Consider the following 18,969-nt stretch of genomic DNA (forward strand, 5'->3'; position numbering starts at 1 on the left):
ATGAATACATTTTAAACATTGATTGGCAAACATAAACAAAAGCGCTACCGAACCTGCTTGACCCGCAAGAACAAACCTCATTGGCTCTTGCTGAAGCTCAAGCGTGATGCGTAACACGAGAATGAACCTCATTGGTTCTTGAGAAGCTCAAACGTGCTGCGTAACATGAGAATGAACCTCATTGGCTCTTGCTGAAGCTCAAACGTGCTGCGTAACATGAGAATGAACATCATTGGCTCTTGCTGAAGCTCAAACGTGCTGCGTAACATGAGAATGAACCTCATTGGCTCTTGCTGAAGCTCAAACGTGATGCGTAACACGAGAATGAAGGATCTTCCGCTTGAGTTTCCGTTTACCACAACTTATGTATGAGTGGATGAATGTTTATATGTTAATAAAAGCCTAAATTCAATCTGTTCATATAAAGCGATCGAGTCTCTTAATTTATATGGATTAGTTTTACGATCTCTTTATGAACTTTTTGTTCATAATTGGTATATAAGTCCATCAAAGTGGTAGTTGCGTAGACTATCAATGGAGAGACAGAAACTCTCAGATTTCATAAAAAAGATCTTCATTTGTGTTCTGAAGATGAATGAAAGTTTTGCAGGTTTGGAACAACATGAGGGAGAGTAATTAATGACAAAATTTTCATTTTGGGTGAACTATCCCTTTAACTTGTTAAATTAATGTTTATCGCATTGTTTTATTGTATCATTTGTGTTATCATGATGGTATTCTGTGCACTTTCTATACATTATTATTTACTTGTGATGAACTTTGATTCATCTTATGGCTTTCTCTTGTGTTATTATTATAGTGGATGTCAGTGGATGTTAAAGGTATAAAGCAGGTTTTACAGAATTATTCTGGCAACCACAGCAGCATTTCTTTTCTGTAAAAGCAACAGGATTTTTATTTTCAGTGTATGTACATTGTTTTATCACAGTGCCTTGATCCCTCAAAATGGGCTGTTGTGGATGTCGTTTATCTGGGTAGGTTTAGTTTATTCTTTCTTTATTATTTATTAGCCTACTTTATTTCCATGCCAAATAAGCAAATATCTATTGGTCATGTTAATCACCAAGTTTCAGATGAAAATGTGTCCACCAGATGGAGACATTTCCTCAGAGCACAGCTGTACTGTTGCTTATAAGATCTGTACCTGAAGAGAACGATTCTCTGCCTTTGGAAATAAGAAACATTTAGGCTGTCATCTTTGCTTTTTCTACACACATTTGTTATGTGAATAATCACTCCTCACACAACAGGCTATGAAAATATTATTACATTTTTAATTGGTTTAAGAACCCTGCAAAAATAATCTGTCGCTATTCTTCAAAATAAAAGTGCCAAAAGGTGGTTTTCACAGTATGCCATTAAAGAATCATTTTTGGTTCCCCAAAGAACATTTCAGTGAACAGCAGCACAGGTGTCATTTCCTGATCCATCCATGCTGTCATTCTCTCTGAACATCAGCTCTCATCACGGCTTCAGGGTCACTAGGAATAAAGAGCTATTAAAATTCAGTTGAGTCGAGGTCAGTGCCGCTCTATGCTAATCTCAGCCGGACTTGAAGAGCCCTCTGTTCTGGCCATAGGTCACTCGACTTTGGGAAATAACCGGTTTCCAGGGATGTGCACGTCAGCAACAAGTCCATCCCATTGCGAGTGGGGGAGAAACAGGAGCGAGTCAATAAAATTGGCTCATTATATTTTCAGCATAAAGCGGATGCTTTGTGTATAGTAGCAACTGCAGCACACAGTGGAAACTTCACTGATTGCTGAAAAGCAGTGATATGAGGCCGATATTTTCCACAATATTCAGACCTGATCTAGTATGGCCAAGCTGCTTTAAAATGAAGCTGAAAAGTGGCCAAAACCTCTCTAAAACTAGTAAACAGCTACTATTGTTTGTTACTTCTAAAGGAGTCCTCAAATGAAATGTTTTTTCTCATTTATTTCTTCAGCCATGACGAATTATAAACAGTCAATAGGCAGTGTGTGTGGTCCTCAGTAATGACACAAATCTACTATAAACACACACACAAAAAATATTTAATCTTCGTGAAATGCTCAATCATCTGAATTCATCTTGGATACAATAGCTGGTTCTGGGTTTAATGGTTTCTCCTCCTCCCCCAACAATGATTGAGTCCGAGAAAAGCCTGCCGCTTCCACGTTTAGCTATGATGTGATAACAAGCGGGCGGTAATGTAAATGTGCATGAGGATTGAGTGTAACAGGCCTCTGTCTGTGTATTGTCCGGCTTCTGACAGGGTCTTTAATTGGTGCCGCTGCACTTTGATCACGCTCAGAGATTAAGTGAAGCTTGAGACCTATTATTCCTCAACTGCCATGGGAGTGCACATGAAAAGAAACCCTACTGAGAATTTCCAGACCGGTCCAGTGCATTGTGGGATAGCATGCACTAGTGTATCCCTGGCTACTATAGTTGTCATACTCTCACAGTAGTTTAGTAGTTTCACAATTTATTCATTATTAATGACAGCTGTAGACTTCACAAACAGGTCGAGGAATGAGTTCTGAGTGATTATATTTTATTGTGCAATTACTGATAGATCTATGCAGTGCTGTTTTACACTGCATGCCGGAATAAGCAACAATTTTCTTTTTAAACAGACAATGCACGCTTGAAAATAGAGGTTCTTTATTGGCATCATTGGTTTCAGGAAGAACATCTATGGACACTTTCCATTGCACTTAAGGTTCTTTATAGTGGAAAGGGGTTCCACTAAAACTAAGGAAAAAACAGTTCTTTTAATAACTGTTCACTGAAAGGTTCTTTGGGGAGCCACACATGGGCATCACTGTAATTTATAAACTGCTGTAATTATTACACAACAGCTGAGATGCAGATGTGTTGAGGTTAACCTCGTGTGTTTTTCTGACAGAGTTCAGCATCAGCTCAGTTTTTTTCTTGGTTAGGCTATATGAACGTTAAGGGAACGTTCCATTTTATAAATTTGCAAACATTATGGGAACGTTACCTTTCAATGTTCTCTGAACGTTCTGAAACAAGTTTATTTTTGAAGTAGAAAGACGAAATTAGACCCTTGGGGTAAGATGGGCCACCAGAGTTAGTAATGCTATTATGTTTAAATTGAATAATTATTTTAATTAATGGGGTTATTATTCAGTATTTCCATGAATCTTTGCTTTCATTAAAGCCTATAGGTTAGCTGAGTGAAATCATTAAATGCATAGTGTTGTTGACATTTCTTCAATTAAAATATGGCCAATTAAATAAGTAAATGTCCATATGCCTGTTTATAAGTCAAATAGAATAATTTTAACTTTCAGATGAATCTCTTTTACCAGGATTCTGTTTTGTCTGTCATTGGTCTGTCACAATAGTTTTTAATTTAGTATTTTGCATTAATGACACTTTAAAAAACATCTTTCCCCATTCTACCCTATAATAATTATGAGATTCCCACAATAAACGAGGGCAATAAATTATTCTATAAGTGTTACAAGTTGTGGAAGTAACAGCATCACTCTTGACATTGCATGACAAGACAACAATTTGACTGATCCAATTCAATTTGTAAAAGACAAATGTGCGGATATGATTTTGAAGTTGGAGACAGGTGACGGGTTTTCCCATGCGAAGGACACACCCTCTCCTGGCAACTTTAACCACCAGTGCTTCCCACGGTGATGCGCAGTGAGTCTCGCGCTCCGCACGCGCACAGAACAGCCTGTCCGGTTGACGTGAGGGTAAAGAGCAGCTTTCAGTGAGTGGGAAAGTAAATGGGATGAAATATCGAGTCAGTAGACCAGCAGGTCGAACATTCAAAGCTTCTTAACCGCAGCAGGTGGAAAGAGGAGGAAGAGCTCGAGGAGAAGGAGGAGGCGCGCGCACGGAGTGTAGAAAGACCTCAGTGGTTTCATCATTTACCTGTGCATCTCATTTGCCACCTTTATTTTGCCCGTTCTCACGCTGTCTTCATAATGGACAGATGGACAGTGTGAAGAGAGCGTCACCAAACAGAGAAAGGCTGTTGCGCACGCACAGACCAAGTGCGCAAATGTCTGCAATGAGAATGGATAGAGACAGAAAGAGTTGGCACTCCTGGGAGTGCTCGAGGACGGGCAGAAGGAGTGCTGTTAGGGCGATGATAAGGGATGTAGTGCACGGACAGCACTGGACCGCGATTCTCCTGCTCTCGCTCGCGCTACAGCCGCAGGTAATCCGCCGATTACGCGCTATTTTCAGCCACCGTTTAACCTGCGTTGACTTTTTTTTCCACGGTTGTGAGAGCTTCAGTGCAGTGTTGATCTTACTGTAGAGGTGTGTACAGGAGATTCACACCACACAAGTGACTTTCAGGGAGCTCAACTTTTCAAAACAGTTTCTGTCAGTTATTTTCTGGGCGCAGTCGGTTGAGGTTCATCATCTCGCGCACAATTCGCTAACTAAAAACGATTTTTGTGATAATTTGTTTTGTGTGCGTGTTGTGCAAACTAATAATAACGTGATAAATAATTACAGTAATTAGTTTTTGACACCGACACTGATCGCCTAGCTGTTGCTATGGTTACCTCCTTTTGACACATTTAGCGATTTCTGACTAAACTTTTGTGATTGTTAAAATTATATTAAAAGCGATTATATATCTTTCTTTACCAAAATTTGGGAGGGTTGACCCTGAAATAGGGGTGGCAAACCCTTAACGAAAATTAAACAGGGTTTTACAGAAGTAAACGTGTAGTAACGATGTTTTTTTTTGGCGGATTAATACCATTTGTATAACCACAGTTTTACTATAAATACCATGGTTAAACTATGGTTAGTGAGGCATACCATGGTTAATTGGTTACCATGGTCTAAATTTAGTATAGTAAAACCATGGTTAATTTTAGCCAATGCTGTGGCGTTACCGTTTGCAGCCACCTGTTGTTCCATCTTTCTTTGTTGCTCGCTGCACTTGTCGCTCTTTTGGGCGTGTTGTCTCATCATTTTTCATGCAGATATTTAATTCTCATGCTCAGCTTTGGTTTATAGCCAACAATATATCTGACGCACACTGGAATTTGTTGTTGCAAAGCTTTGTCTTTAATACTATTTGCTCTGTAATAGAGAAATGAAAAACAAGGCTCAGCATATTTGTGAGTGAAATGTACCCTGGTGCACTGGCTTATTTGTTCAAGAACGCATCATTTTGCTCCAGTATATAAATGAGGACATTGCAGTGTTTTTCTGTTTAGAGCGAGGCTTATTGTTCATCTCATTATGTTTATATCAGGCAGTGAAGTAGTGGCTATGGAGATTTTTATAAAGAGAAATGGGTCTCTTTGTGGGTATGTGATTTTGCTTTTGTTTGCATTCCCAGAAAACATTCAGTGACTGCAATTATGCTGATGATCCATTTGTACCACCCGAATGGCTTAGCTGTATTTAGAGAACACATATAATCTCTATTTCAAATTATGAATCTCTTTTATGGTTTGAAAAAAAAAAGCCTACTCTGTTTAAAACTAATTAGCATCAAAGCCATAACCATGTCTTGATGTCTTGAAATAAAGGATTAAAAGAAAGAAGAATGGCAAAAGAAGTTCTAGCTCTAACATAGTTGTGAAGTAATCCATTTAAACTCTTTGAAAATTATATTTTATTTAAAAATATGGACACATTCGCTCTTATATGTATGTCTAATGTCAAAATATGTCAAAAAGGCTTAACAATATGTGAAAAATATGTCATATGTCTCATCACATTGAGTTATGAATGACATGTATGATGTAAATGATGGCATATTTTCAATTCAAAATGGTGAAATTCCATTAAAAAAGTTGAGTAGTTCACATTACTGTGGGTCTTTAAACATATCTATTGTAAAACAGTTGTCAAATATTAAATGTTTAGCTACCTGCATCTTACCACGCCCTCTTTCATTGTAAAACCTAAATCGCACTCAGTAAGCTCCGCCTTCTTTGATCTAATTGGCCATAATTTTGACACTGACGACCGCTGAGGCAGATCAGCATAAAAATAATTGAACTTTTTGAACTTTTTGTCATCCTAACAGAGCGGCCGGTGCATAATGGGATGCAGCAGAGCAGCATTAAGAATATCAACTTGGCCATTTCTAATTATTATTTTGGGTTGGGTACATAAAAACAAGGTACATCATTTCTGAATCGACTCCCAATGCTACACATCCCACCGCAGCACCTGTTATTCCAGGCTTTGAGGTCTCGGCTGGGGTTGTTGGTCTGACACCTCGCCTGCTGTGGAGGGCAGATCCTGCGTATGAAAACCCTTTGAGCTCAGAAACGGCATGTGTGTTCTGGCGGCTGAACATACCTGTCCTGACACTGAGGGCGTGTGAAAAACACTAATATTTTGGTTCTGCAGTTTTTGCAATACGAGAGCTTTGGTTTTTGAATGCTTTGATGGTTCTTGGATCAGAAGTGCTTCAAAGTAAAGAAGGTAGACGAGAAAGGAAAGAAATCTACGTTGGTTGGGCTATAAATAACAGGGCTCAACAATAAGGATGGCCTAGTCAGTGGCCTGAGGTCATTGAAGGAAATGTCACTTGAGCTCTCCGGGCCAGTACTGCGCTTTCACTTCTTCTTATGTTCAACAATCATGATTAAGTGCTTTTATGCCTTGCTAACATTTGGGTTTTGTCTATTTGAACTCTGTTGTTCAGTTTGATTTCTGCAAATTTAAATATGTCACATATTGTATGTAGCCTGGTTACATTAGTTATAGCTGTGATAGTACTATGAATATTCACTACACTACCATTCAAAAGCTTGGGGTCGGTTTTGAAAAAAAGAAAAGAAAGTCTCTTATACTCAATATCATTACAATTTAAAGTAACTGTTTTAGGATATCATCATAATTATCATCATCATTTTTCAGAAATCATCATAATATGCTGATTTGGTGCTCAGAACCATTTTTATTTTATTTATTAAAAAACAATTCTGCTGCTTAATATGGAAAACGTGATAATTCTTTTTTCAGGATTCTTTGATCAATAAAAAGTCCAAAAGAACAGCATTTTTATAACATTGAACTGAATTAAAATATTAATTTCTTTAAATAAAATCCTCAAAATTCAGAACGGTAGTGTGCATTAAAAAAAATGATTATAATCTCGCATACCTCATGCCATTGTTTCCAGAAAAATTGTGTTTATGAATGAACGAGTAATCCTATAGCTGTTATTCTATAAACAGAAAGACGCATATTCTTTTCTGACGCATATATAAATATGTTGCTATAACTTGCAAATGTTGTCGTTTATTGTATTTGTTGCCAGTTAAAGTAATGTAAAGAACTAATGACTCAACTTGGCCAGCTGAAAATAATGATCTGTTGAGCCTGCAGAATATGTGCAGAAAAGATGGCCTAAATATGCATGACAGTAATGTGTCAGATAGACCAGGTGTGTTCTGCAGTGCTGTGTTGGATATAACGTCTTGTGCTCAGACTGTGGACTTTAGCGGTTAAGTCCATTAGTAGTGGGAGGATAGCCATTTTAACAGTACAGCCATTCATGCATTGTGGGAAGTATTAAAAAGTGAAATCAAGAACAATTCCTGGTTAAACGACTAAATCAGAAATGCGTTTGTACTGTTAGATGCTGATAATACAGTATCAGCTGGGCAATCCCAGTCTGTTAGATGTAGTTGTCCCCTCAGAAATGGGCACTATTATTCTCATTTTGAATCGCAGCATGTCTTTGTCTCTGATGTTGGACAGCAGAAGTTCAGCATGAGTCTCTGAGGGGTTTTAATGTCTCAGTAATGAGCCCCGTGATGCAGCTCCACAAGAGAGACTGCTGAAATACAGGTATGTTGGGAATGACCCTGGCAGAGGATCGAGGGAGAGGAAGAAAGAGAGATGGAGAGTGATGGCCGGTGGTCTATCTGCCGAGTGTTTGATGTGTCCATGTTTTAGGAGCAGGAATGGGACAACATGCCTTGATGGAACAATGGGAGGACAGTACAGCCATTCAGCGGTCCGGCTCAAACGTAGGGTCACGGGGAGAGGAAAGGCACCACTGAGTCTTACTGTCTGACCCCGCTTGGAATGTCGTATTCACAGGAGAATCAGTGTGTGTGTGTGTTTGTTTGTGTGGGAAAGAGTGTGTGATGCTTCTGTTTTTTCTTGTATTTGCATATGGCAAAGACATCATGCACTGGTCTAAAATATCTAAAATTAAGGTCTAAAATACACGTTCATGACTTTCTTCTGTCCCTCTGCAGAGTTTTACCGCAGTGTGTGTGAATGTCAAGTCAAGTCACCTTTATTTATATAACGCTTTTTACAATACAGATTGTTTCAAAGCAGCTTTACAGTGATAACAGGAAAATAATGCAACAAAGTTTGTTTCTAGAAGAAAATCGCGTCATAGTCCAGCTTAAGTAAGTTCAGTGATGGTTCATTTGTGTGTGTGTGTGTGTGTGTGTGTGTGTGTGCGTTCTCTCCTCCTTAAGACAAAAAGACTGAATAAAGGAACAAAGGAAGGTCTGAACACAATAATGAGAGAAGGACAGATCTGTTCCCAGGTGAAAAAGAGAGGGAAAAAAAGAATGACACGGTCGGAGCTGGTGTGTAAATGTTTCCCCCCCTTGGGAAGAGATGGAGAGAAAAGAAAGGAGGGGTATTGATATAAAAAAAGAATGGAAGAAAGAGGACAAGGGGATGAAGAGTAGGAAGTAACTAACACAAGGGATTAAGGAGAGAAAGCGTGAGAGAGAGGCAAGATATGAGGAGGTAAATATCCTGAGGGGAGAAGATGGAGATAATGAAGTTAAGTGAGCATGCAGATGAAGAGGGTGATTATAGTTCAGAAGAGGACTGTCCGTTTAGACACAAGGGATTTGCTTTGAACCAATGTTATCGTCTTTTCCTTCTGTCTGCCTTCGGATACAAAGACTACTAGAGTCATTAACTGTCTGGATGAATGGGGTCTCATGAGGATCGTGTTTGTGTTGTTTAAATGAAGTTTTATGTAACAAAGTTCGGGAGGAGCATGTTCAGGTAATCATCCAATCAGCACAAGAAGAAGCCAGTATAAATAAAGCCTTCCCTTACCTCCTGTCTCATGACAAATTTCTCAGCATCCCGCCACCACCCCATCACCTCACATTCAGATGGGCCTGCTCATAGATACCTATGATCTATACATTCATAGGGGGGAGTACTCTGGGGTCGGGCCGAATTCCGAGCTCGGAGCCCTCCCCCCGGACAGCAAGCCAAATACGCATTATAATATTACATCAGATTTCATTAACATGTGAACTCGTGAAAGGTTGTTAGATGTCAAGGAAACGTCATTGTGTACTGAAATGAATACATCTGTAACAGATTTGAATGTCATGTTTTATTTTGAATTCACATATTTTACTCAGTCCAAACCAGCAGGGCCTTTGAGCATTACTCAGAGCAAGTTCATCTGTGTTCATGCAACCACAGTACTTTTGTTTTGTTTTGATTCTGTGGTAATGCTGTTGAGTGCTTTTCAATCTCCTGTCTTAAATGGTTAGTTCACCCCAAAAAAATCACAATTTTCACACACTCTGTTATTCTAAATTTAGTTAGAATGCTCTGTGCTCTCCTTTATATCATAAGTGAATGGGGGACGAGTACTGTCATGCTCCAGGAATTACACTAAAAACACCTTAAACGTAAATGTAGTGAGACAAGTCAAAGAAGTGTTGCATAAAATGTAATGTTTGATATCACTGACATCAAACCCTAGGGAGCTTCACATCTTGACATGCCATATTTGAATAAACTTCAGGGAGATTTGAGAGCTGTAATGGAGGGAAGGATTTTCTACTGTCATATGTGACCCTGGACCACAAAACCAGTCACAACTCGCACGGGTATATTTGTGGCAATAGCCAACAATACATTGTATGGGTCAAAATGATCTATTTGTCTTTTATGCCAAAAATCATTAGGATATTAAGTACAGATCATGTTCCATGAAGATATGTTGTACATTTCCTACCATAAATATATAAAACATTTATTTTTGTGAGTGAATGCAGCACAATCATGAACATAAATGGACAACTTTAAAGGAGATTTTCTCAATGTTTCGATTTTTTTGCACCCTCAGATTCCAGATTTACAAATAGTTGTATCTCGGCTAAATATTGTCCTATTCTAACAAACCATACATCAATGGAAAGCTTATTTATAACAAATAATGTATACATCTCAATCTCAAAAAATTTACCCATGTGACTGGTTTTGTGGTCCAGGGTCACATATAGCTTATAAATTGCATAACTTAGATAAGGTTTTAATGGTATGGAAAAGGTATTGGATCTTTTTACAAGCAGCCATGACCCTGTAGCCCAAGACTAGTTGCCCACTAAAGCTAAGCAGGTTTGAGCCTCATGAGAACCCCTAAAAGGTACTATATAGAACCTTTTCCTGGCTACGAAGAACCCTAAAGGGTTCTTTTGATTGGACCCCTAAAAAGGGTTCTATATGGAATCTTTTATGGGATTCATATATGAAGCGCCTGATAGAACACTTTAGGGTTCTATATAGAGTCTTTTCTTCTGAGAGTGTGGTCAGTGCCTGGATGGGAGTCTTCCTGGGAAAACCAGGTTGCTGCTGGAAGAGGTGTTAGTGAGGCCAGCAGGGGGTGCTCACCTGTGGTCTGTGTAGGTCAAAAAAAAGCACAGTCCTTCGGATGAAACCTTAAAACGAGGTCCTGACTCTCTGTGGTCATTAAAAATCCCAGGATGTCCTTCAAAGAGGTAGTCTGGCTATCACCAGACCAAGCTCAATCTTTTAAGATCGAACATTGGTCTGGGGAGTGGACCGTGATCAACGGGCATAGTTCAAATGACTCAATTGGATGGTCCTTCAACCAATCAGACCAACGATCCGGGTGACGTACTTTGCAGAGCGACGCGAAAATTCCAGGCAGGAAATGTGTAACCAAACGTGTTGATCAGCGGTTTGCAGAAGCAGCGATTGAGTCGAGCGATTTTTACAGGTTGTGCAAAAAAAACATGAAAGTTAGTGGTATTTACACCCACTCGAGTGATTTGTTTGCTAAAAAGAAGCCATTGAGCATCGTCGAGAAGTTAAAAGGAATTGGACAGAGCCGTAACGGCTCTGGAATTGGATTGGATTAAACCCGCCAATAGCGCGCCAGGTGGATAAGCCAGTTTGTGATTGGTTCCCGCAAATTTGTAACGGAAGCAGGATAGATAAATGTACAGGTTTCTGCTGGCGATTTGATTTCGCCCTGCAGCTCAGGCTGGGTTTGCCTATCGTCTATCGAAACGGTGTAATCCTGGCCAAATTTGCCCTCATGGCCTCCTAATCATCCCCATATACCGTTTGGCTTCATCACTCTGTCTCCTCTCCATCAATAAGCTGGTGTTTTCTTGGCGTTCTGGCGCAAAATGGCTGCCGTCGCATCATCCAGGTGGATGCTGCACAATGTTGGTGGTTGAGGATAAAGGTTCTGCCTAAATATAACAAACATTTTATAGAAGACTTTTCTGATTTTCTGGCTGGTATCATGACAGATTATGACAAGATTTTAATTGCTGGGGATTTTAACATACATGTCTGCTGTCCTTTAAAACCACTTGCTAGAGACTTTTTAGATATGATTGATGCTTTTAATCTTTCATAACATGTGACTGGACCGACACAGGAATATGGCCACACGTTAGATCTTGTTTTATCTTATGGGTTGCCTATTTCTAATATTCGAGTACATAATGCTGTTTTTTCTGATCACATGCCTGTCCTATTTGATTTTTCTCTGCCCTCTCATAGTCTCAAACTGCCTGCTCCTAAGCGCCTGTGTCGTGTGTTTAAGCCCTCCACTGCTGCTCAATTTACTTCTGCTTTTATTAATATAACCCAGTCTGGTAGTAGTTCTCTAGCTAACCTTGACACAGAACAACTTCTTTCGTCCTTCCTTTCTAAACTCTGTTGCTCCACTAAAAATGTTAGGTGCCTCAGATCTAAATCTGAGCCATGGCTCAATGATGTCACCCGTGAGGCCAGACGAGTGTGCAGGAGAACTGAGTGGTGGAAAAAGGGCAAGCTCCATGTATCATATGAAGTCCTTAAGGAAAGCTTGAGAAAATATCAGACAACTGTCAAAGCTGAAAAAATAAGATATTTTTCTGACATTATCTCCCAAAATTTTTATAAACCTCGAGTCCTTTTTAAAATTATTGATTCTTTATTGAACTCTCCACAATCTTCCAGCTTGGAAGCTTCATTTGAAATCTGTGAGAATTTTCTTAACTTCTTTTTAGACAAGGTTGCCACTATTAGAGCCCATATTAGAGACCATATCGCATCCCCCGCTTTCGACCCTTTCATATTTCACTCTTTCACTTACTCATCTGTCCTCAACCAGTTTGAGCCTGTGTCACTTGTGAATCTCACTGAAATCGTTATGAAACTAAAACCCTCATATTGCCCCACTGACATTATGCCCCCTCGACTCTTTAAGGAAGCCTGGGAGACCATTCGCCCAATTGTTAAAAAAATTATAAATAGTAGTTTGGCAGGTGATGTTCCAACATACCTCAAAGAAGCAGTTGTGGAACCCCTGATTAAAAAAATAAATTTGGATTCCTCGGTTTTATCCAATTATAGACCTATCTCGAAGCTTCCTTTCATCTCAAAAGTTTTAGAGAAGACTGTTCTTCTACAGTTGCAGTCTTTTTTAGATGTACATGGAATTTTTGAGATTTTTCAATCTGGCTTTAAAGCATTTCACAGCACTGAAACGGCACTTTTAAGAGTTTTTAATGACCTTTTATTAACCATTGACTCTGGAAATTCTGCCATACTAGTGCTTTTAGACCTCATTGTGTCATTTGATACAGTTGACCATGCAGTTCTTATCTCCCGTCTAGAGCACTGTGTTGGTATTAAAGACACTGTTTTGCAGTGGTTTAAGTCCTATTTATCTGGGAGATGCTTTTCAGTAAAGCTTGGAGATTTTGGTTCATCTACTGCCCCCCTTCTTTGTGGTGTTCCACAGGGCGCAATTCTTGGACCACTTCTCTTTTCTCTATAGCCGCTTTCCGACTGGAGGAACCTTTTCACAGTTCATAGAACTATTGGCTAAAGTACCCGGATGTTCCTGCGGTGCGAACACGCCGACTAGGAATGATTTTAGTTCTAGGAACTCCATTTGGAGGAACTAATTTAGCTTCTACTTCAGAGTAGGGTCTAAACCAGCACTATAGGAACTACTCGTGACGTTAGTGTACGCTGATGACCGAACGCACGCAAAACACCAGCACCTGCCATTTTTAAAACAGCTATATGTAAACACACAGATTATAGCCTATATATTTACTCCAGAAACTAGATACAAACATGGAAAACAGTGATAGATGGGCCTCTAAACCTTTATGCTGAAGAGAAAATCCAACGCAACTTTGAGGGGACCAAGTCAAACATGATTATGTTTATCTGCCCAGCTAGCAACACTGGACATCAACCACACGGCATAGGCTAATAACTTTTTTTTCATATACTGTCTACTTTCTATAACAGTTCTATCTAATAACATGTTAAACAGTACTGTTAGACAGATCGCTAACTAATGAACACAGATAATGCGAGCATTGTTTGCTCTGGCGTTCTCAGCGCCGTCAAAATAAAGGTCGCCGTGCTTGCGTCACTCCCTCACCCCTCCTACCAGTTCCTATGGCCACTTGGCCAGTGCGAACGCAAACAGCAAAACCGAGTTTGGGGGAGAGTAGTTCATACAACTGTTTAGAAGTGGACAGTTCCTATAACTAAGTTCCTGTAACTACTTGGTCGGAAAGCGGCTATTATCTCCTCCCCCTAGGAAACATAATTAGAAAGCATGGCATCTCCTATCATTTTTACGCAGACGATTCTCAAATAAATCTTTCCCTCAAAAGAGGTGAAAGCAACTCTCTCATACCTCTACTGGAGTGCTTAAAAGATATTAAGGCCTGGATGGCTTCTAACTTTTTAAATCTAAATGAAGATAAAACTGAGGTCATTTTGTTTGGACCCAATCGGGGCGATGATATTCTTCCCGTTGACCTGGGCTACCTGCAACAATATGTGAAACCCATAGTCACAAATTTGGGTGTCAAAATAGACAATGTTTTTAAACTTGATAAACAGATAAATAACGTTGTTAAAACCAGTTTCTATCACTTGAGGCTTTTATCTAAAATTAAACCTGTCTTATCTCTTAAGCACTTTGAGCATGTGATTCATCCTTTTATTTCAACTCGTTTAGACTACTGTACTGCACTTTACATTGGCTTAAACCAAACCTCTCTTTCATGCTTACAGTTAGTACAAAACTCGGCCGCATGCCTGTTGAACACATAACACCAGTCCTGGCCTTGCTACATTGGCTCCTGATCCATTTTAGAATACATTTTAAGATCTTATTGTTTGTTTTTAAATCACTAAATGGTTTGGCTCCTCGCTACATCTCAGACCTCGTACAAGTTTATACCCCCTCACGGTCACTTAGGTCTATTTATCAACTTCGGCTGGTCGCTCCAAAAACCAGGTTAAAAACCTGGGGTGACCGCGCTTTTTCAGCTGCGGCCCCTAAACTGTGGAATGAGCTTCCTCCGCAGGTCAAATTGGCCCCAACCCTCGAATCTTTTAAATCTCATCTAAAAACTCATTTGTATTCCCAGGCTTGTTGTTATCCCTTGTTCAGCACTTTGTAAACCTTGTTTTTTTAAATGTGCTATATAAATAAACATGGAATGGAATGGAATGAAGGAGATTCAAACACGCTCAAGTCATTTGCACATGCGTTGTTGTACTCGCATCGCATTAAAACATAAAAATTAGGCTGCGTGCGGACAGTGCGCGCCAAAGTATACTCAGGGCTTTAAAGAGCCTTGACAAACTTGGGTTGAAATGTGTGTTCCCCTCGGTTGGAATATCGCTCATGGCACCTGTGCTTTATTAACATAAACTAAAAAACACAAAAATCTTTGGAGGCTGAATGTGATGTGTCTCATCTTAATGACTTCATGCACTCTGTCGCTTCAGATTTACTGTTTATTTAACCTTGTTGTTTTGATGTCCCGTAGGTTGTGTGTGCGGTGGGCAAATTTGAGGTGGAGATTCGACAGTGGCAGAACCCTCAGGGCTTTCTACAGAGTGGTCAGTGCTGTGACCCCCAGGCCAGCGGGGGGCAGCGCTGCTCATCAGGTGATCAGTGTGACACCTTCTTCAAGGCCTGTCTGAAGGAGTACCAGGCGCGGGTTTCACCAACCGGCTCCTGTACATACGGCACTGGCAGCACACCTGTCCTGGGTGGCAACTCCCACACCTTACATCACCATGGAAATGAGGGAAGTGACAGCAGAAATGGACGGATTGTTATCCCATTTAAATATGCATGGCCAGTGAGTACAACTTATTTATCAGTTTAGCAAACACTGCTGAAGTGAGAATGTAATTTCTATATAGATCATGTTTTATCGAAGCCTCATATTGCTGAAGACACTTGGATGATTTTTCACTTTTATACAGACAACAGTGCGTGTTTGAACATATCAGGGGGATATTTTTCTAAAGGGCAGCTGTCATGTCACCATTAAACAGTCTCAGTTGCAAAGACGTCACCTCTGCTGCCCTTATCATGCAAGTTCTTGAAGGTGAACCATGTCATTTACAAAGATAGAAAAAATAAGACTGGAAAAGTTTCCAGATCACTCCTCCATCTGCCAGTGGTTGAAAAATACTAGTAACGCCTCCAAAACTCACTCCATTAGTTGAGCCAATGTTTTGTTTTTTAAATATGCTGATAATGGAGAAAAAACAACTAAATTTCGAAATCGAAATAAAGGTGTAAATGCCAATGCCAACTTTTTTTTTTATAGCAGAGGCACAGTATTTACACTTTTCTTTGAAATCAACCTACTAATATCTTATTTAGTGTTTGTTGTCTGTATGTTAAAGGAACCGCATTCTGTTCATGTCCTTCTAAATCCAGAAGACTTTTGTTCATCTTCTAAAGATATTTTTGATAATATTTGAGAGATTTCTGTCCCTCTATTGAAAGTCCATTACACTAAAACTTTGATGCTTCAAAAAGTTCATAAAGACTCTTCAGAAGAGTTGAATTAATTCGCTTGATTTGCATGGATTTCATTTACAATGTCTTTACGATCCTTTTCTAGTGTCAAAGTTTTGGTGTAACAGACTTAAAAGGAGGGACAGATATCTTTAAGGTTTCATTAAAAGTATCTTCATTTGTGTTTTTGCTGTCGATTTAATGCGTTAATTTAATTGATTAGTTATGGGAAAAAATTATGCGTTAAAATTATTGGCGCGTTTATCAATATCACACGAGTGCTGTTTTTGTCCCAAATAGCTTGCTAAGAAGTAAATATTGTTACATTTTAAACACAATATTGTCTGCTTTTGCCAATATTACCTGTAAAGCCAGAACAGAACTGTTGTGCATCAGTTTTGTTTGTAAGTAAGTCCACGTTTTGAGCGAATCAGTCGGGTCAACCAATGATTCAATGGCCCATTCATAAAGAGAGCCATTAACTTCATTCCTGAATGAATCGAATGAATGAATTACTTACTCATTTAGACATTTATTGCAGCCTACTGGCAGTTTTAGTTTCTTATTTACAGTTTAATTTCATAAAAAAATTATTTCATAATTCCATATCAATAAAAAAAAAACATTAAAGGTATAGTTCTCTGAAAATAATAATAATTCTTTCATAATTTACTCATCCCTAATGGTCTCATGGCCATTGAAGCCTAAAAGTTGATGTGTTTATGTGTAAATTCTATTCTGAATAAAAAAAAGGCTGTAGTTTCTGTAGATTTATTATTGTAATCACTTGACAGCCCTAGTTTTTGAAGATAAACGAAAGTCTTATGGGTTTGGAATGACAAGAGAATATATACTATCTGTAAATGATGACAGAATTTCCATTTTTGGGCAAACTAACCCTTTGAGAGAAACTTTTTCAAAGTAGATGCACTAGAAGTGTTGTATAGAAGCATTCGTTTGACTCTATCTATTTACAGTAAATTTGGATTGCAGCCTTAAAGCGGTTTCCTTAAAGCTATATAAGCTGTTTCCTTAACTCGCTTATAGGGAAGTTTTCATTTAACCTTGATCTGACCTCAGTGGCATTACGCTGAGCATATGGAGGCATTAATGCTGGCTGGCGAGATCGTAGACATGCTGTGCCAGGGATCTTACTGAACCCTGAGTTCTGCGGTCAGTGTTTGGCTTTCTCCAGCCTTAGTCTTTAAACTGATGACGCACTTATTGATTAGAGCGGATTGATAGAGTGTGTGTGTGAGAGAAAAAGATGAGGGTGAAAGATTGCAGCACTACATTTCCTTTTAATTTTATATATTGGTGTAGTGGTGGCTGAAGATAAGAATGTCTTTGTAACATAATGGGTGTTGTTCATGGTCCTATAATTTAATAAGGCCGCTGATATTTCATATAACGGCATTCGGTTGCTTCAGTGTTCACCACACACCGATCCATACCAACATTGTAACCAAACGATTTACATTGATGGAGCAAAAATAAACAATTTGGTCATATTTTGTCTGAATTTGTTCCTCGATATTACATTCACAAAAGCAACATCACAATCGCAATCTTGCTGCCAATGAAAGTAGTTTGGTTGCAGTCTCGTGAACCACAGAATTGGTTTTCAATTGGTTAAGTCAAACCTAAAAATCATATTTTACAGCTTGTTTATTTCTCCACTCCTCTTCAATTTGTGTTTATTTCCTCTGTGGTCATTGTCTTGACTAGAAAATGTGTCTTTCTTACCCTCCCACTGTGTCTCATCTACCCTCATTTCCTTTGCCTTTTCTCATATGAAACATGTTTATTCTCTCTTATTTTTCAGACGTATTGACATCACATGTTTTTAGTAACAGATCAGACACCATCACTACAAATAGGCCATTCATTTTTGATTTAAAAACTAATCTTTAATTAGGCCACCGTGATTTAATACTGGTGTGTTTTTTTAATGATATAACTTCATACAAACCTAAACATAAAAGAGAGATGCCCAAGGCCCCAAGAAGGAAACCAACTCTTTTGTTAGTCTTGTGGTTGAGATCATGAAAGTCTAGTCACTATGCTAAGTCATCACACATAATGCTAATCTTATGATCAGAATCTCAAGGGAGGGGTTGTGGATATCAAGCTCGTTGATGAGTCACAGAAACCCCCAATAAAAGAAAGATGAGTCTCATGACCCACATCTCTCTCATGTAAAACATTACAGTATACTCTTGCTGTAATTACTGTCTGCATTACAACCAGCTTCAGGCCCCAGAATCCCTTCAGAATCACTTGCCAGCTCTAGGAGACTGATAGGATGGTACAAGTAGGGTTTGCTGGTTTTTTTAAAAATATATATATATATTGTAATGCAGTTCGTTGATGTGGGAAGAAGGGGGCAGGAACCGGCGAACCATTTAAAGACTTTAATAACAAAATAAACAAATACAAAATGAAAGTAAAGACAGCAGCCCCTCACGGATGACTGCTGTCACATATAACAAAATAAAACACAACATAAATCCAGGCCTGGCCTCTCTCATCCTTCACTGTCGCAGCTCCTCCGTGAGAGATACGAGACCGGTGCGTCGCTCAGGTGTCGCTCTTTAGTAATCTCGTCCTGCTCGCCACATATATATTGTTGTCTGAATTGGGCTGTTCTCTGACTCTTAGCATCCTAGAAATGAACCTCACAAGTGGCCAAAGTGGACCATCACTCTACATACCAACTATTGTACTAAATCTTTGCATCATACATTTATGCATTTGGCAGATGCTTATATCCAAAGTGACTCACAAACCCAATGCGACTTCAGTTAGAGCTCATCATGTAAATAGCTGGAGACTAGACTTATTGTTGATTTCAGTATGGTGTTAGTGTGTTGCTAAGCTAA

The 18,969-nt window shown here is 39.1% G+C and overlaps 1 protein-coding gene across 2 annotated transcripts in view; it reads left to right on the forward strand.

Moving 5' to 3' along the window:
* Window positions 1-3,703: 3,703 nt before the first annotated feature.
* LOC311089237 (uncharacterized protein) overlaps window positions 3,704-18,969 on the forward strand; it is a 70,309-nt gene continuing 55,043 nt past the window's right edge. For both annotated transcript variants that reach the window (XM_084123790.1, XM_084123791.1), the window contains exons 1-2: window positions 3,704-4,213; window positions 15,099-15,416. In XM_084123790.1, the coding sequence (XP_083979916.1) occupies window positions 3,986-4,213; window positions 15,099-15,416 (546 nt within the window). In that variant the 5' untranslated portion in view covers window positions 3,704-3,985. The remainder of the gene's footprint in view (window positions 4,214-15,098; window positions 15,417-18,969) is intronic.

This window comes from Abramis brama (assembly GCF_963993115.1).
Source record: "Abramis brama genome assembly, chromosome: 9".
NCBI lineage: Eukaryota > Metazoa > Chordata > Actinopteri > Cypriniformes > Leuciscidae > Abramis > Abramis brama.